Source organism: Rutilus rutilus (genome assembly GCF_951802725.1).
Source record: "Rutilus rutilus genome assembly, chromosome: 10".
Lineage (NCBI taxonomy): Eukaryota > Metazoa > Chordata > Actinopteri > Cypriniformes > Leuciscidae > Rutilus > Rutilus rutilus.
Window position 1 is genome coordinate 16,791,303 of NC_140215.1, and position 19,407 is coordinate 16,810,709.

Consider the following 19,407-nt stretch of genomic DNA (forward strand, 5'->3'; position numbering starts at 1 on the left):
CAGCTCAATCAGCGGAATATTTACAGCAGCACTTTCCCCCCAAATTTAAATCAGCAAAACATACAGTCCAGCACTTTCCACACCACTGGGTGTCACTCTATTTAAGTTTTATTTATTAAAAGGATAATAAAAAATATATATATATATTTAATTTCAAGGAATTTAAATAGATAAAAAAATATATATATATTTTATATAATTTTTATTTATTTAAATAACAATTATTCATTATTCAAACTAGTATTCATTACTCAACTATTAAATTAAATAAAAAATGTGGTTCAAATGAGAGACAAAACTCTTCCTAGAAGATAGGATTTTTTGGAATGTCTTACCGCGGACATTATTATACAAAAAGTATATATATATCTGTTAATTAATTCAAAGTATTACTTGAGATAAAAAACAAAAGACTATAAATTCAGCAGTATAATTTGAATTGAAAAAAGAAATCGTTTGTTTATTAAACACAAGTGGATTTATTATTCCACACCGAACATTGCTATGAAAAGTAACAATAGCATGTGACAAAGCAAAAGCAGGCGGCACCAGGCTGCACTTTCCACACTATAATTTCAGAGTCAAATTCAGAGTGCTTCAGTGGCATAAAATTATTAGTCAAATTCCTAAACACACACAAAAAAAACAATATTAGTATGAATAATAATACAGATAAAATAAAAGACTAAAAACATTAAGCAACAGGAGATGATAGACAGCAGTCTTGTCTTTTTGTCAATACATCAGCCGTATGTCTGGTGCAGTTAATAAAATATTACTACTCTACACTTATTTTAATCTAAAATTAATATTATTATTATTGGTTCATTTTTATACAAACAAAATTATTATAATTTGTATATCGCTGTTCCACATATAATAACATTGCTAATATTGTTTTAATATTGCTAACGTGCAACCAAATGCATGCTGATCAATATCCTTGCAACCAAGATTTTTAAATTGGTTGCAATATCCTTGCAACCAAGTTTTATAATATATAAACTGAAGAACGAATATAAATTACGGAAAGTGTGGATGAAGAATAAAAAATGCATTTAGTGCGCTAGTCACATGACCGTTTTGCGCATGAGCAGAGTAGCATGTGAGTGCAGGGAGTCAAAGCGGCTACTGGAAGAATTAAGTAAGTATAACAATTAAGATGTACATGCTGACCGATGGGTAACGCGTTTTGTCGTCTTTGAGTGTAAACGCTGTGGTTTAGAGAAATAAGGATGAAGGTGGCAGTAGAAGGCTGTTGTCATGGAGAGCTGGATAAGATATATGAGAGCATCAGTTACCTGGAGAATAAAGAAGGTGTGAAGGTGGACCTGCTTCTGTGCTGCGGAGACTTCCAGGCTGTCAGAAATGAAGGAGACATGAAGTGCATGGCGGTGCCTGCCAAATACAGACAAATGCAAACTTTTTACAAGTAAGGAGACGCCTGACGTTATTCTCTGGATAGATAGATAGACAGATGAGCAGAAATGGCATGTTTATGGATTATTTAATGTCAAATAAAAAGTAAATATTGTGTTTCTCATGTCATTACAATTGGTTTTCTAAGGTACTACTCTGGTGAGAAGAAGGCTCCTGTCCTGACGATTTTCATTGGTGGAAACCATGAGGCATCAAACCATCTGCAGGAACTTCCTTATGGAGGCTGGGTGGCTCCCAACATCTATTACCTGGGTGAGATCTTTATACTTACACATATTGGTCCTTTAATATGTAGTTATATTATCAAGACTAGTATACATTTTGTGTTTCAGTGTTCAATATTCTCATACTTTTATGGTTTTCTTGATGGTACTTGGCTTAAATAATTCTCAATAGATTTGATGTTCCTCGTTACTCAGGTTATGCTGGTGTCGTACGCTTTAGAGGTGTACGGATTGGCGGTCTTTCTGGAATATTTAAATCCCACGATTACAAGAAAGGTGAGTTTTAACAGTTCCAAATCAATTGTGTTATAAGACACAAATATGCATTTTTTTGTAAAAAAATTCTGCAATTTCAGGACACTTTGAGTTTCCGCCGTACAGCCAAGAAACATTGCGCAGCGTGTACCACATACGGAACATTGACGTCTTCAAGCTTAAACAGGTAAATCTTTGTAATGTGAAATGCATCAATAGATATCTTACACATTCAATAATAAGGATGCAGATTCAGAAAAAAAAATCTGAAATTTTATAGACATCAAGAAAAATCAGACGGATTGTTAATTCATAAAAAGAGGGCCTAGCAAAACACTATTTATTTACATGTATAATTTCTAACCTCACTTCTCAAGCTCAAGATGCCCATAGACGTCTTCATGACGCATGATTGGCCGAGAGGCATTTATCACTACGGCGACACAAATCAGCTTCTGCGCAAGAAGAAGTTCCTCAGACAGGAAGTGGAGAGCGGTACCCTGGGCAGCCCCGCTGCTGCAGAACTCCTAGACCACCTGCAGCCCAGCTACTGGTTCTCAGCTCACCTGCACGTGAAGTTTGCTGCACTGATGCAGCACGAGGTGGGTCAGTGGTTTTGACATATACAAGCCTTCAGTTGTAGAGATTACGCTGTCGCAGATACACTAGATTTAAGCCCCTTTCACGCATCTTACAAATACATTCACAATCATTTGCTGGCAATATAAAATGAAGAACAGCTTGAATATCTAGAATATGTTATTGTGATTTGTATTCAATCCATTAGATTAATCATCAGACTTATTTTGTAATGCCTTCTTGTCTCGTGACTTGTGAACAAGAGAGCGTTAATACAGGGATGTCTGTGATTTTAACTTCAGCAACAAAAAATAGTTGGGGAAGAATCTTGTAAGCCATTTCAAAGCATTATATATATTGTAATGTGTGTGTGTGCAATATCTGCAAACAGCTGAACATGTTACAATCTTTTAAAATATGTTTATATATTGAATGAATTGAACATAAATTGAACATGTCTTATGAAAGAGCTTCTGGAATATCTCTATTTTATTCTTTTTATATCTTCCTTTGAGTTACATGCAGGCCTAAGATAAGATGTAGATATCAGAGATCATTATTTATTGAAAAGTAAATAACAACAAGCTATTTGTCACATTAGGCTAAGAATAATTCTGCCGCAAAGATCACCAAGTTTCTCTCACTTGACAAGTGTCTTCCACATCGAGACTTCCTTCAGGTAATGATCCTGCAGTTTCCATCAACAAGCATATTTCAAGATCCACTTTGACCAAATATTGTGGGATCCAAGTTGTACATCTAGTAGTAGAACAAGAAGTAGATCTTTGTGAATGAGTAAAGATTTTGATATTACAGATCGTGGAGGTAGCAGACAGACCGGGCTCCTCCGAGCACCTCGAGTACGACCCAGAGTGGCTGGCCATCTTGAAAGCGACAGACCGACTTCAGAAACCATCGCACAATTTTTGGAACCCCCCACAAGACAACGGACTACACACCCGGTACAGACCACAATACAACGATAACCACATTTACACGCACATGATTATTTGATTGCTTGTTAAGCCTTCATTCTATTTGCATATTCCAGTAACCAGCATATTCCCAATAAATTCTGACGTTTCCCTGCTAATCTCCTGTGGAAATTCGGAAGATGCACTTTGATATGTTGAATTGTCATAGCTGCCTGTGTCCCTTGTAGTTCTCATAGTTCTTAGTCACATTTGTCACAATTACCTATACTGTAGTTACTTTTGTTTGAATGTGTAATTGAATATAAAAAAAAAAGACACAGAATTAATGTTTTTGAAAGAAGTCCCTTATGCTCACCAAGGATGCGTTTATTTGATCAAAAATTCAGGAAAACTGTAATATTATGAAATATTATTACAAATTAAAATCACTGTTTTCTATTTTAATACAATTTAAAATGTAATTTATTCCTGTGATGTCCAAGCTGAATTTTCAGCATCATTACTCATTAGTTGTGCTGCTTAAAGGTATTGCGGAGGATTTTCTTTTTCCGGGTGGATCATCAAGACTATTGGTCCTCCTAGTTGTCAATCATTCTGGTGATATGTTTACGTAAGGCCGTCGTACGTGCTCGTCCCTAGGTAGTTTTCGCTTTCTGCGCATGCGCACTTTCGGGTGTATGTGCTTGGTGAGCTACGGTTTCAGCCATTCATTGAAGCTCGCCCGTTCTCACCGGGTTTTTTCAAAATGTCTGAGGGTGGCAAGAGAAAAAGTGTCTATGAATTGTATGACAAGAAGAGAAAGGCCTCTGAAGAAAGAAACAAGACCAGAGTGTTTTTGGGAGAATATTTCACACGCTGGCGTGCGCTAAAAGCACAAGTTGGGCTTCCCACTGATGCCTCAGTCGCGAAGTTTCTATTCGACAGAAAGTAGGCTTTTATGAGCCATGCCAACAGCAACTTGTAAACAGAGCGTGCACGAGGAGAACTAGGCTCGTGCATGCTCTCTCGTGCACACGTTTAATAGGCGTTCCCTCTCGGGAGCAGGTAGAGTCTAGAGTCCTCTGCTATACCTTTAATATCTTTTTGAAAACTATGATACTTCAGTAAAAAGAAACACTTGAATAACCGCATTTATTTTATATCATTATAAATGTCTTCACTGTCACTTTTGATTAATTAAATGAATTAATCAAAGTTTTGGGGTCAGTTTAGTGTAATAGAGTTAATATAAGCATATACCATTTTGAAAACTGGGCTTAACTGGTTTATGACAAATGAGTTTACACATTTACATCGGATGCATATGTAATCTGAATAATTCCTATATTAATTGGAATTTGGTGCACTTAAATTAATTTTGTATTTTGGCATTTTATTTTTCTGCTTTCAGGTGGGATTTCAGTGCGTCAGAGGAAGCTATGATGGAGGTTGTGAGAGATTTGAGTGGTGATCTCTGCATCCCTGAAAACTTCAGCCTGACGGTGCCCGCCTACGACCCTAGCCGCCCTCAACCCAATGCTCACCCAGCCTACTCCACCAACCCCCAAACCACAGAGGTGTGTGCCACTCTCGGCCTGACGGACATCTACATCCTGGCTGGGCAAAATAGGCAGACTTATGGGGAGGAGGGTGCCACAGGTGCGACTGAAGAGGAGGAGGACGAGGACAGCACTGGGAGCGTAGACGAACCCAGTGAATACCCCACTGACACCTCCGGCCTCTCCAGCTCCTACAACCCTGATGAAATCACCATTGAGGATGAATGGGAGGAGGAAGTGGATGAGGGAGTAGGATGTGCCGAGGAGAAAGGGACAGACGCAGTGGTTCCAGAAGGGCAAATGGGGGGCCAGGACAGCGATAGAGACAGCAGCCCCCAGCGAGAGACAGCTAATAGACTGATCTTACCGCCCCCATGTGCTGCACCAGAGACGGAGGCTCCACTACACTCCTTACGGCCTCTTTCTCTTCCCCCTCCTTCAGCATCCCTCTCTCAGGGCAGCTCAGAAGAGGAGGGGGGCTTCACATCAGCCAGGGTCCCCAAACGCACGAGTGGTGAGACGGCACAGGGGCCCGCCAGTCACACGGGTAGCACACCTCAAATAAAACGGAGAAACCAGAGCATCTACACGGCAGTAGACGATGAAGAAAGTGAGGACTAGATAAATGCAATTATATTTTTAGATCAGCAAATTACATATACCAAGAATGATCTGCCAGATAGTTTGCTGTCTCTTTTTGATTCTAAAGAGTTGAATGGGTTACTAGACTGATTTGATCTGCTTTGTAACTACTGTTGTTTTAAAGAACAGAAGTTTTGCTGATTATGATTGTGAAGAATTAGTGGAAAGCTATTTTCAGAAATGTCAAGGTTATGTACTACTTTTATTTTTGGTATTTTCATGTGTATAAAGTAATGCCACAGCCATTTATACATTTTTATCTTGTATTTGTCATTTGTGATTGGTTTTAATGATCTGTTTCTTTTTATTATTTTTAGCCAAATATATCACAACACACTCAATTGTTTGCTCTCTGTCTTGGCTGTTATTTTATTAGTTTTGTGATTGAGTTTGCTTTACCATTTGATTGTAAATACATCAAAGTTCAAATATTAAGTGATCCTGATGTAATTCTTTGCATTTTGAAATACTTTATTTTATCTCAGTCTTTCATGAGAAAGCATCAACATTCCCCACGTCTGAAACAACTTTTTTTAAGTGAAAAGCTAAAGTTAGGCTATAAACGGACAGAAAATTCAGTATAAACATGATAAGGCTGTAAAAGCAGACTTGTGAGTAACGTTAGATGAGTTTCCCTTTTCGACGTGATGTTTAATGTCCCCGACAGCCTCCGTAGTTCCAATTAGCCACTTGTTAGCAACCACCTATTTCAAGACACATAAAAGCATAAGAAATATTTCAAGTGGGTTCTTACTGATGTATTTTATGTCATAGAATAAATAAAATGTTAAAATATCTCGACTGAAAATGGAACCGGAATTGCAAATATGCTCACTCGTCGTTTCCAGGTTTCGGATTGATTCCTTCAGCACTGATTCTGATCGTAAATCATTCCAGTCATGCTATTTTCATTATTTTCAAGAGTCTGGAGCGCAGCACAATATACCTAAATAGCCATTTATTTGCATACCACACTAGAAGTGTTTGGAAAACCTGTTTGGTCATTATTTTTGCACATTTGTTTAGTGCTGCTAGTCTACCTTTAAGGGTATATATTGCAGTGACATGTCACATGGGTGCAGCCAGACAACTGTTGAATGCTATTTCCTCAGAAATGACTGTTAGCTGAGGTTTAGATCAAGGCTAGTCAAAAAGCCACAGAAACCAGTCACATTTCATTCATAGCAGAACAGCACAGCTTTATTTAACAATTCAGTTCACAGAGGTGTTAACAGGAGATCAGATCTATTCCACAAAAAAGGTGGACCTGAAGACACATGACAAATGACTTCTAGCTGTGTGACATCTTATGATTCCTAATTCATTCCCTAAATGACCATATAAATGTACTGGTAACCCATTAAATTACAGACTAAAATCAGTTTTAAAATAAAACTCATTTTTATACACATCAACAAACAGCATCCATAAAACAAAACTTAATAAATGACTCCTCTGTTGCTAACAAGCTCAACTGATTAATTTTTTTACAGGTTATTGCCTGTACACTTCGGGCCAACATCTCGAAAACGCTACTTTTCTGGCGGTCTGCCGACCTCAAACAAGCCCAAAACAAAGAGTAGGCACTTCTGTTTTTTTTTTTTTTTTTTACTTTTTCAGGGGCTTTGTGGGTAAAGATTTCCCTTGCTGTTATTTCCCATCCCACTGTATTGCACAGCATCGGTTGCTAAATCATCATCACGTTTTTGATTTGTGGGTGCTTAAATATATTTGTTGCTTTTTCATAGCATACTGAGACATTGGCCTTGGTATTTCATGAATTCCTTGTTCAAACGAATCAATGTGCGATATTCTGCAATTACTTGTGAAGCGAAATGCTTTTCGATCGGGTCATCTACTTGGTGTCAATACGTTGTAAATGATTTGTCGATTGTTTCTCAAACAGTAGTTTACACAAAGTGACAAGAACGTAGAGAAGGCATCGTAGAGCTTGCTGTTGTTTAGTGAACACTGAATTTCAAGATCAATGCGGTCGGGAGAAGGGGATAGGGAAGACAACATTGATGTTCTTCAATACTTTTTGGGTCTACAATGAATGACAAGCTACGTAAGGGAGACCAGTTCAAACAAAGGTAATAAATAAAGCTGGAGGCTGAAAAAAACAAGCTCAGGGTTAATGAATAACTTCTGCTTCAGTGTACTTCTCGTAGTTTAAAAAAATTAGTAGATGCAGCTCATGGTTGAAGAATTGTAAGGGTTAGTTTCAGGTTAAGGTGCTGACTTCCTTCCAGTGTTAGAGTTGGGATCAGAATGGGGGGAGCCCAGAGCATACGGATACTTTGTGTAGATTTCGTTTGAAGACTTCCGGATGTTTTAAGGGGATATCATGGACCATCTCAGTTCATTTCAGGACTGAGAATGGGAAGATTTATTGGTGAGATAATTCTTCTGTTCATCCGGTTTCTTCTGTGTTCCTCTATCTCTTTGGGTGACACCTTGGTGCTTGCTGGCATAATGAAAATGAACAGAGGCTGAAATTATTGTTTACTTAAAAATAATACAGAATCCATATATACTGCCAGATATGACAGAGTCCATCGTCCGTTCACTTTCTACCCTGTCCGTCAGAAGTCTTCCTTGAAAAATCTCTTTATGGCATCAGTGAGGGATTTTCCTCAATCTCTTTCTGTTATTCCCCTCTCTTTCGATCTCTTTCCGTATCCGTCTTGGGAGGTGAAAGGGTGAAGGGTAGGATTTTGGGAAGGAGAAGGTGTCGGTGGTCTCCCATTATGGAGTGTTGACAGGCCTTTAGTTCCCACAGCAGCTTCGAGTGGACTGTGCATCTGGGTCCTGTAGATTTACGCCCCTGTGTCGGGCAGCATGCGTGGGGTTTTGGGTGTCTGTTTTTGGCATCTTTTTTGCTATTGATAAATAAAGAAGAGTTAAATGAAAAAAAAAATGAAAAAAAAAAAAAAATCGAGAAATGAGCTTGAAAATCGAGATTAATATTGTTAATCTTTTGTTTAAAGTTGGCAGGAAATTAAAATTCACTCTATTTTCTAAATGATGTAATTGATTTTATTGCAAACGGTTCATCCATGCATAAGTTTCTTTTTTTCTTTTTTTTTTTTACTTAAAGGGTTAGTTCACCCAAAAATGAAAATTCTGTCAGTAATTACTCACCCTCATGTTGTTCCAACCCCGTAAGACTTTCGTTCATCTTCGGAACACAAATTGAGATATTTTTGATTAAATCTGAGCGCTGGCTCACTCCTCCATAGACTTCTAAGGGACTGAAACTTGCTGGCCCAGAAAATGTACTAAAGACATCGTTAATATAGTCCAAGTGACTACAGTGGCTCAATCTTAAGTTTATAAAGCGACGAGAATACTTTTTGTGCGCAAAAAAACAACAAAAATAACGACTTTATTCCACTATTCATTTCCTTCTCTCTGGGCCTCGAGTGAGTTCACGTAGTGTTTTTGCACGTCACCACGTAGGCTCACTATTGGCACTAACGATGTCTTTAATAACTTTTCTGGGCCAGCAAGTTTCAGTCCCTTAGAAGCCTATGGAGGAGTGAGCCAGCTCTCAGATTTAATCGAAAATATCTTAATTTGTGTTCCGAAGATGAACGAAGGTCTTACGGGGTTGGAACAACATGAGGGTGAGTAATTACTGACAGAATTTTCATTTTTGGGTGAACTAACCCTTTAATCAAAATGTCATAACTAGATTTACCAGTGAAACAACAGACTTCTTTCTGGTGACATATGCAGGACTTCTCCAATCATATAGAATCTGTTTAAATCCCTAAATATAGTCCCCGCTGTAAATCTGTTTAGACTAACAATCAGAAAATCTGGAAATGGGATGGTATGCCAGGAGAGTTTTAATTCTGTGTGTAAAGAAAAGACTAACAGTATTAAGAATGTTCACTAATGTTCCTGAATTTATTAAAAACTAAAGTTTGTAGTCCCTTGTCACAACCTGAAATTTCTATTCCTTATTTGATGAAACTTGTAGATAATACCACAGTTTTATTCTAGTAACAATAACAATGTTCATAAGAGAATACGCTATAGTTAGAAAACAACTTTAACACTTACCAATGGCCAGGAACAACTCGTTTACATTCATTGCAGTCTTGGCAGACGTTTCCATGAAAAGCAAGCCTGTGTCTTCTGCATATGTCTGAGCTTCCTGTTCAGAAATGTAAAATGAATGTCTGGGTTACTGCACACAAGACATTAGAGAAATAACCAACAGTTCAAATAATTATTTGGGCTGTCAAATGTGTTAAAAATGTAATTACCACACTTTACACAGTTATTGTGTGCTAATAATACCGTTCAAATGTTTGAGGTCAGTAAGATTTCTTTTTTTTTTTTTTAGCTAAGATGCACTACAATGATCAAAAGAGACAGTAAAGAGTCCTGAAAAAGAAGTATCATGGCTTCCAAAAAGATATTCAGCAGCACAACTGTTTTCAGTATTGCTGCTAATCATAAGAAATATTTATTGAGCACCAAATCAGCATATTAGACTGATTTCTGAAGGATCATGTGACACTGAAGACTGGAGTAATGACTGCTGAGAATTCAGCTTTGACGTCACAGGAATCAATTACATTTAAATATTTTATTAAATAGAAAATAGTTATTTAAAATTGTAATTATATTTCAATATATTTTTGATCAAAGCAACCTTGGTGATCAGAAGAGACTTCTTTAAAAAACCAGCCCCAAACGTTTGAACTGTAGTGTATTTTTTTACATAAACATTTGAAACGGTTTAATTATGTTTTGTGTGCTTCCTAAGTTCAAAATAAAAACAAGGGCACACTACAAACACAACAATCCCAGAGCTATTTATGAATCAAACCCAGAAGGGATTCTTGCAACATTTTTGCTACTTCATTGACAGGAACAACTCTAACACGTCCCATGTCTAGAAATAAAAGGGAGAAAGATATGACCTCATACTCCACAAGTCTCTTGTCTGCTAGGTCGGCCTTGTTTCCTGCAAGAGCAATGACGATGTTGGGACTGGCCTGTCGCTGCAGCTCTTTCACCCACGCCTTTGCTCGCTCAAATGTTTCCTACAAACAGATGGCTAAAGACTAAGCAACAAATCTACTATCTTACCAAATGAAAGTATGTATCCTTTGTATAAAGAGTGTACTGTTAACTTACAGGCTTGGTGATGTCAAACACTACAATGGCCGCCTGGGCTCCACGGTAGTACATGGGGGCCAAGCTGTGGTAGCGCTCCTGTCCAGCCGTGTCCCAAATCTCAAACTTCACTGTAGTGTCGTCCAGACAAACAGACTGTGCCAAGAAAGCAGCTGATGGTGGGCAACAAAAGAGAAAAGAAGAAAAAAGATAAGTAATCTAAGCCAAAGATTCAAGTATTAAAAATACGGTTCCATCTTGATTTTTATTTTTGGTTCTTTGCTTTAATTCAAAGTTGTTATTTTTAAATAAAACTAGAACTAAAAATCATTCGACTGAAATACAGCTGAAATAAAATAAAATATAAATATTAGAAAACTAAACTAACTAAAATAAGTTAAAGGTAAATAGAAATTGTAAATAAAAACACTAATAAAAAAATGACAAAAGCGCATAAAAATACTAAAACGAGGAAAAAATTTAAGGAAAACTGAAAATATAAAAATAAAGCTAATATTATTGCTAATAAAATAGCTAAAATATAGCTAATAAAAACTGGTTATAGAATAGAAACCTTAAATTTAATTTTTGATGCACAAACAAAATGTTGAGGTCAGTAAATTCTATAAATAAATGCACCATGGGTAAAACAAGCAACAATTTTGAATGTTTTATAAAAGCAATACACCACTCAAGACCTCTGCTTCATGACTTAAAATACCCCTTAACCATTGTCAAATCACTTTAATGCATGACCTCAAGTGTTTTATTAGTTTAAGAAGAACTCCAGTCTAATATTAGTGTTGATTACGTCAATTTTATATGGTATTTGTCTGTCTCTGACTTTATGGGAGCCAAAGTCTATAACAATTTTTGCAAATTCTAGTGTGAAGATTATACACAGAGATAGTCAACCTAGTTTGTCATCATTCTCTCATTAGCTCAGTTTGAAGTCAAATTAACACAGGGTTACAGATCACTATAAATGTGTTCTCGGCACTGTTGACTGTCCTGCTCACACCCAATGAGACTTTGTGACAAATACCAGGAAAAATCTGGTAATTTCACTTTTAAAGGGATAGTTCACCCAAAAATGAAAATTCTGTCATCATTTACTCACCCTCAAGTTGTTCCAAATCTGTATGAGTTTCTTTGTTCTGCTGAACACAAAAGAAGATATTTGGAAGAATGTTTGTAACCAAACAGATCTCGGTCCCCATTGACTACCATAGTATATATTTTTTCCTACTATGGAAGTCAATGGGGACCGAGATCTGTTTGGTTACAAACATTCTTCCAAATATCTTCTTTTGTGTTCAGCAGAACAAAGAAACTCATACAGATTTGGAACAACTTGAGGGTGAGTAAATGATTTTTGGGTGAACTATCCCTTTAAGGCACTCCGTAGAAACAGTAATATTGTGAAATATTATTTTAATATATTTTAAAATGTAATTTATTCTTGTAATGTCAAAGCTGAATTTTCAGCAGCCATTACTCCAGTCTTTAGTGTCACATGATCCTTCAGAAATCATTCTAAAATTCTGATTCCGTGCTCAAGAAATAAGATTTCGTATTATTAGTAATGTTGAAAACAGTAATGAAATCAATTTTTTTGTGTGATAAAGTCACAAAAATGGTCTTTACTGTCACTTTTGATCAATTCAATGTCCTTGCTAAATAAAAGTATTAATTTCTTTATAAAGACACCAAACCTTAATGGTAGTGTACGTAGGAATGTAAATGCAATAAACCGCTTAAACCAACCCAATTTTTCCTAAAGAATAGTAGTACCCATCTTTATTAACCGAATTCAAATTCATCACCTATGCCTCACCTCCAATGGTGGTCTCCTGAAACTCATCAAACTGGCCCTTAACAAAGCGCAGCACCAGGCTGGACTTGCCGACGGCCATATCTCCCAGCAGCACCAGTTTGAACTGGCAGATCTTGGTCTGCGGAAGGCTCCCATTGGTCCTGCCGGTCCCGCGGGTGCTCATGATGTAGGAAGGGTGGCCGTCCTCCCTGGTAGCGTCTCTGAAAGCAGCAACTCAAAGCAGTGGAGTCAGTTTTGAAGTACTGGTGACTTCTTTTTAGGCTGTGAGGTCAGAAGTCAGACTGTGATGCTAAAAAACAAAAAACAGGAAGAGCAGAACGTTACTGGAATGAGTGGAAGAGAAAGTCACTTACAACTAAAATGCTCTGGTAAGAGTTAACTTACTGAAAATCAAAGGGTTTTTTTGTCATTGCAAGGAATTTTTATTTTAAAAAAAAAGTGTTCCACAGAAGAAAGCTAGTCATAGTCACAGAAAGAAATGAGAGTGAGTAAATGATGACAGAATCTTAATTTTGGGGCAAACTGTCATTTTAAAGTCACCATGAGATTTTTTTATGGACTATTGCAGTATTTATTATAAAGAATTTATCCATACACATCATTATTATTTATGTTTTTGGTAACACTTTATTTTGATGGTTCCTTTTGAATGTGCTGTTAACTATAAGTAACTTTGCAACTACATATCAACTAGCAGTCATTAGAGTATTAGTAGACTGTCTGCTTAATATCTGCTAACTCTTTATTGTGATGGTCCCCCAACAGACATTCTACTGACTAGAAGTAATTTTGCAACTACATGTGAACTTAATCTAACCCTACCAGTCTACTAATACTCAACTAACACTCTAATGAGAGTGTTACATAGACATGTAGGTGCAATGTTACTTATAGTCAACGTATGTATTTAATAAATTCCAGTGTTCGAATTGTGTCAAAGCTCTTGGGGGGTCCCCACAAAAAAAAAAAAAAAAGATTTTTTTTTTTTAATAATATACATATTTTCATTTATTTATTTTATATAATACTATAATTTCATTAACTTAACTTTTAGTGTTTCAGAACATGTTTTTGCAGTTGAGCATTAACTCTGTGCATAATTGATGAACAAAGACTTTTCTCCACCCAAAATCTATGTAATAATCCGGGCTTTTCCTGGGTGCTAAATGATAACTAGATAATTAAATGTGTATATTTTGTAGACCATCATATAGCCTACTGAGTTTCCCACAGTATTTTTCTGTATTGAGCTCGGTACCTCTAGGGGGGTCGGGGGGCATGCCCCCCCGGAAGAAAATTTTGTACATTTGAAAGATAAATTCATTAATCTGGTGCACTTTGAGTCCCCCGAATCTGCTGTTATAAATAAATAATCCACCCGCCAACCTCCCGAACCTATATGATATTCTCTGATTTAGATATCTGCATCTGATCATCACATTTCAATTATTCAAATTCTCAGTGTTAAGCACGATAATATGATGAAATATCACACTGTAGGCTGATTTAAAATTAAGATTTATTTAAAATAAAAGTTCTTCTTTTGTCAAAATTACATGTCCAGCCTAAACAGAGGCTTTACTCCCTTCAAACTTAAATTGTCAATGTTTCATTACATCACTGTTGGAAAACACTCTTATCAGAATATTTTTTTTAGCTTTATAAAGGGCATTTCTTTCCCTAATTTGTACTCTCTATACTCTTTCCCTACTCTCAGGGAACTGAGGTTACGTTAGTAGCCTAACCGAGTAGGCCTACGTTATTTCTTATTTAATTTTTTGATATTGAAAATTGTTTTAATCAGAGCATTTGTCCGGTTGGGCAAGTAGGCTACAATTCTCTTTCACTTGTCCCTTAAACACACGCACGTGTCCCGGACAACCGTTAATGTCGAAATTCTATTCAGATCAGTAAATTACCAAACAATCATAAAAGAAAGAAATATTATCTGACTGTCATCGTGAGGTGAAAATGAGGATCCACTCTGCCAGACTCTCGTGAAAGTGCTTATCTATAGCACGAAATTTATTTCTCGTACCATTTATTCGCCAAAAATAGTTTTTGCGTGCATATGATACGCACTTTATGGCGTGTAATACGCACTTACTCCACACCCCTAATCCTACCCAAGGGGTTTGCAGTGTGTATCATTTACACGAAAAAAAAAAACTATTTTTGGCATATAAATGGCACGATCAATAAAATGTATCTGTTTATAAATTTGAGCGTCTTTTCAGACGCAAATCTAATTTGAATTACTTTCTAATAGGAGCGGCAGCGAAATACTTTGATAAAAAAAAAATATATTACCTAATAAATTATGTTTCTATTATTTTAGTTTTAATGAAAAACCAGGGGACCCCCCGAGGTAATTTTTTTGGGCCTTATGGGGGGTCCCTTGATGCTTATGGGGGGTCCCGGACCCCCCCAGCCCCCCCTCAATTCGAACACTGATAAATTCCCTTCCCTTTTGCAGCAACATCTCTTCTCTGGTGACATGTTAACTGGAGTGAGGGCGGGACATCCTGTCACACAAATGAGATCTTAGCAACAGCAGACCACAACCATCCAACGATTCAATCAATTCCCGATGAACAAAATCAAGTCATGTTTTCTTGTTCGAGAAGCAATTTCAATACAATACGTAAATAAAATAAAAATAAAAAAATAAATAAAAAAATCACAACATCCATTTCATGGCAACTTTAACTATGGCCTAGAAAAAACCTCAATAGCTATAGCAAAACTGAACTAAAACAAATGTAGTAACAGTCAAAATAAGTGAGAAAACAGGTGACTACAGATTTTCGTATCCTTTCAAACACAACCAACGACTTTCAAGTCAGCAGTCAGGAGGACCGCAGATGCTCTACATATGTGAATCAGTTCTCATCAGAAATAGGGAAGCTGATGAGTAAAGCACCACAATAACATTTCTTTGGTAAGACTGTATTGCTAAACATCCTCATGACAGTTTTAATTCAAGGCAAGTACCATACTCCATACATAATATATTTCTATTTAAACATCCTACAATGTCTGTAGAAAACAAGGTGGCAAGTATTACCTAGAGTTTGAACTTAAAAATTGACTTGATGGGCATGACAGGAAGAAAATCAACTTTAACTGCAGTTACCGCACTCTTATCTTGGCATCTCAGTGAAAATTTCTGATTAATAAAGTAAAGTCTCTGATACATTTCAAATCCAGCATTTTGCCCCAAGTATGAATTGTATTGTTTTGTTGCACATCTCTCTTGTAATGGATGTCGACATAAACAATGATGAATGAACTAGATGTTGAGCAGGTAGGAAACCACCAGATTAAAACTGTCACCTCTTTGTGGTTTCTTGGTCGTGTGCTGTTCTGCTCTCTGAGTTTGCATCATTATCACTTTGCAGTGCAAACATTTATAGCTTAGCCGTTTGGCCTACATAGCTCAAAGCCATTTCATACAGCAGGGGTATTCAATGCCTATTGCCTAAAGTTTCAAGAGGTCCCGTCTCTATATTTCCTCCCCAGCAGAGGTCCGGACAATACTTATTTGGAACAGTTATACATTTCCATCGGGGCAGCCGTAGTACTTCGTAAAATAAAAAAATCCTAAACACTCAAAATGGTCAACAAAGATGAGAATCTTGGGCCCTGAAAGCCAAAGCAGTGATATCTTTTTATAATATTTACCAAAAAAAAGTTATTATATTTTTCCCAACTGGATGAGTATAAAATGTAAGATGAGATGTTTTATCAGGCTGTTATTAATATATATATATATATATATATAAAAAAATTTGTTTTACATTGATACACCTACGTGTATGGCACATAGAAGGCCTTGTGACTGCGAAAACTAACTGAAGGTCCAGTTTTCCTCGTAAGAAAAGTATGGACCTTTTTTATATTTTACTCAAAGTAATAAAACTACTAAAAATAAATAACGTACATAATCTAATAATCATAACTCTCATCATGAGCACAAAAAAAGTGAACTCTAATTTCAAAGTTTTTTGTCTTAATACCTTGCCATCTCTAAATAATTTTCCAAATGTATGAAATGTTCTTAATATGCTGATATAATAATGCTAAATGTATGAAAAAAATATCTAAAGGTGCCACGCGTTAACTTGCCACAAACATGGTTTAGTTAAACAGTCTGAGTCATCTGTATGACAGATACAAATAATTGTATTTGTTGCATTCTCGTTTTCTGCAGCTTTTTAGCAAGTTTTAGTATTTATTTTGCAGCTCACATCTTTCTGCTGTTGTATCAAATAACCGAGTCATCTGCAGCTCTTAATGCTGCGCTTTACATCTTTAGCGGGAGAGAGAAGCAACGTGCACGGAGCGGAAAGGTTTTGGCTCTAGATAAAAATATTAGAGGATGAAGCGCTGAAATATCATTACCATAAACGACCCTGAGCACTTGTGGTCTGAACCTCTCTGTTGTTTTGACGCGCTGTTCACTTTAAACTGTATAAATGGTCAAATAATACACTTATGTCCCGCGGCCTGGTTCCAGACCCCGGCTTGGTTCCATCTGGACTGCGGGAAGTAGCCTAATTGCGCCATTTTACCGGTCCGCCATTTGAATACCACTGTCATACAGCAATTTAAAGGCATTAAATAAAGTGTCAGCTGTGGTCAATGTACACTTAATATGTAACATCTTTGATGAGCTGATTGTAATTACACAGTTATATTGGTGATGCTGTTGTAATAATGAATTGCATTTACATATACTTTGCAATACATGAACTTAATTGTAACATAAATCATTACCATAATTTGCAGTAACATTGATGGTGATGCACAGATGGATTTTCCATGAGTAATTGATGTAATACCTTTAACTGTCCATCAAAACCTCTATTTTTTACATAACATCTATAATTTAACCCTTACCATCATGTCAATGTATAGCGCATGTCATTTAGCCTAGTGCACATGTACAATAAACTAATAATCCGGTATATGTATTGATCTGATTAATAACTATAATAATCAGGTGTTTGTCCATTGATCTGATAAATAGCTCTAACTGTATCTCTATCTAGATTAATAACTCTACTAATCGGTTGTGTGTCTATATTGATCTGATTAAAGTGTTAGTTCACCCAAAAATCCCATAATTTACTCACCCTCAAGCCATCCTAGATGTATTTTTGAAGCTCTGAAAAGCGCATCCATCCCCATCCATCATAAAAGTAATCCATACGACTCCAGTGGGTTAATAAATGTCTTCTGAGTGACAGAATGTGTGATGTGTTTTTGTAAGAAAAATATCCATATTTAAAGCTTTATAAACTATAATCCCTGGCTTCCGGCAACGGCCGTACGCTCGTTCACGAGAGAATCTAGTTTGGAAGGGTGACCTCTGACCTGACGTATGACGTAGGATAGCGTAAACTTAGGTGAGAATTGACGAACGCAGATGCTCAGAGGATGGAGCACAACAAACACCGGTCACAAATTAGAAGTCTAAAACGAGAAGTTAAGGAAAAAGGTTGTGAGGATTTTGATATAAGAGGAACTATGTCATACGTTGGGTCAGAGGTCACCCTTCTGCCAGAACTCAACTCTCTCGTGAACGCGCGTACAGCCGTTGCCAAATCCAGTGATAACAGTTTTCAGTATGAAAATTTTTCTTACAAAAACCCATTGCTCTGCTTCAGAAGGCATTTATTAACCCACTGGAGTCGTATGGATTACTTTTATGATGGATGGATTTGCTTTTTGGAGCTTCAAAAACTCAGGCACTATTCAATGTCATTACAAAGCTGGGAAGAACCAGGATATATAACTCTGATTGTGTTCAGAAACACAGAAAGTCATATACACCTAGGATGGCTTAAGGTTTATTAAATTATGGGATCATTTTCATTTTTGGGTGAACTATTCCTTTATTTCTCTAATAAGCAGGTGTATGTCTATTGATCTGATAAATACTCAAAAAATTTGGTTTGTGTCAAACTGATCTGATTAATAACTAATAATTAGGTGTATGTCTGCTGATCTAATACATAACTGTAATAATCAGGTGTATGTCTACAGACATAATGCATAACTTTAATAATAAGGTGTATGTCTACTGATCTAATACATAACTCTGACTGTCAGGTGAATGTGTCTGATGTGATGCATTAGAGACGCAGTATAGACTCTGACCATTAACGTGACTCGTCTCGATCCAGGCGAAGCGGGCCAAGAGGTGCCGTGAACACCGATTTCCAAAATAATCACATCTCTTTTAGATATATAGAGTGATATAAAATTACCGAGATTAGTGATATTTACCTGTTGTTTCCAGTCGCGGCTGTTTTAGAGGTGGCTGTTCGGTTGTTGATCTATCAGCTGGTTATCGGGCTGCGCTGCAAGCACTTCCTGCACCTCTCTGCGCATGCGCAGTGAGCATTACACGTCAAATAATCTGTAGGGATTTATATTTCTTTTCATTCCTAATGTAGGTATAAGTAATAATATATGGGCAGTGTTAATATAAGGTTAATCTTGTTTCTCGTTTGCAGTGACTAAAATTGATGTAAAACTGTATAAAATTGCATACATCATTACCTTATATAGTTCTTATATAGGCCTTTACAGTTTATTTTGAAAGAAAATAAAAAATATTTTGAGAAATAAAATTGAATAAGGTCACGTGAAATAAAAGACAAATAAGATAGTTTATTGTCTTTTAAATTAAACTAAATTGACTAACTTTTATTTTGAAATCTGGAGAAGGAATCTGTTCAGTATTTCATGTTATCAACAAATAATTCAAGATTATTTAATAACACCCAATATTATTTGATCACCATGATCAA

The 19,407-nt window shown here is 36.5% G+C and overlaps 2 protein-coding genes across 3 annotated transcripts; one reads left to right on the top strand and one right to left on the bottom strand.

Annotated features, from left to right (window-relative positions):
• The first annotated feature begins 1,068 nt into the window (after positions 1–1,068).
• On the top strand, positions 1,069–5,954 carry dbr1 (debranching RNA lariats 1). Of its 2 annotated transcripts, XM_084422165.1 has the most exons (9): positions 1,075–1,144; positions 1,226–1,432; positions 1,568–1,692; positions 1,860–1,940; positions 2,021–2,106; positions 2,297–2,521; positions 3,100–3,177; positions 3,315–3,460; positions 4,824–5,954. In XM_084422165.1, the coding sequence occupies exons 2-9, from the start codon at positions 1,236–1,238 to the stop codon at positions 5,590–5,592; spliced, it is 1,707 nt and encodes a 568-aa protein (XP_084278291.1). In that variant the 5' UTR covers positions 1,075–1,144; positions 1,226–1,235; the 3' UTR covers positions 5,593–5,954. The 2 variants fall into 2 exon arrangements, with proteins under 2 accessions (XP_084278290.1, XP_084278291.1); XM_084422164.1 differs by having other exon boundaries at positions 1,069–1,432.
• Positions 5,955–6,786: 832 nt separating this feature from the next.
• Positions 6,787–18,992, bottom strand: rab5b (RAB5B, member RAS oncogene family). The gene is made up of 6 exons (XM_084422166.1): positions 18,881–18,992; positions 12,587–12,875; positions 10,771–10,922; positions 10,554–10,676; positions 9,685–9,778; positions 6,787–8,495 (listed from the first exon to the last, which is right to left on the bottom strand). Exons 2-6 carry the CDS (start codon positions 12,747–12,749, stop codon positions 8,383–8,385), a joined length of 645 nt encoding a protein of 214 aa, XP_084278292.1. The 5' UTR covers positions 12,750–12,875; positions 18,881–18,992; the 3' UTR covers positions 6,787–8,382.
• Positions 18,993–19,407: the final 415 nt, after the last annotated feature.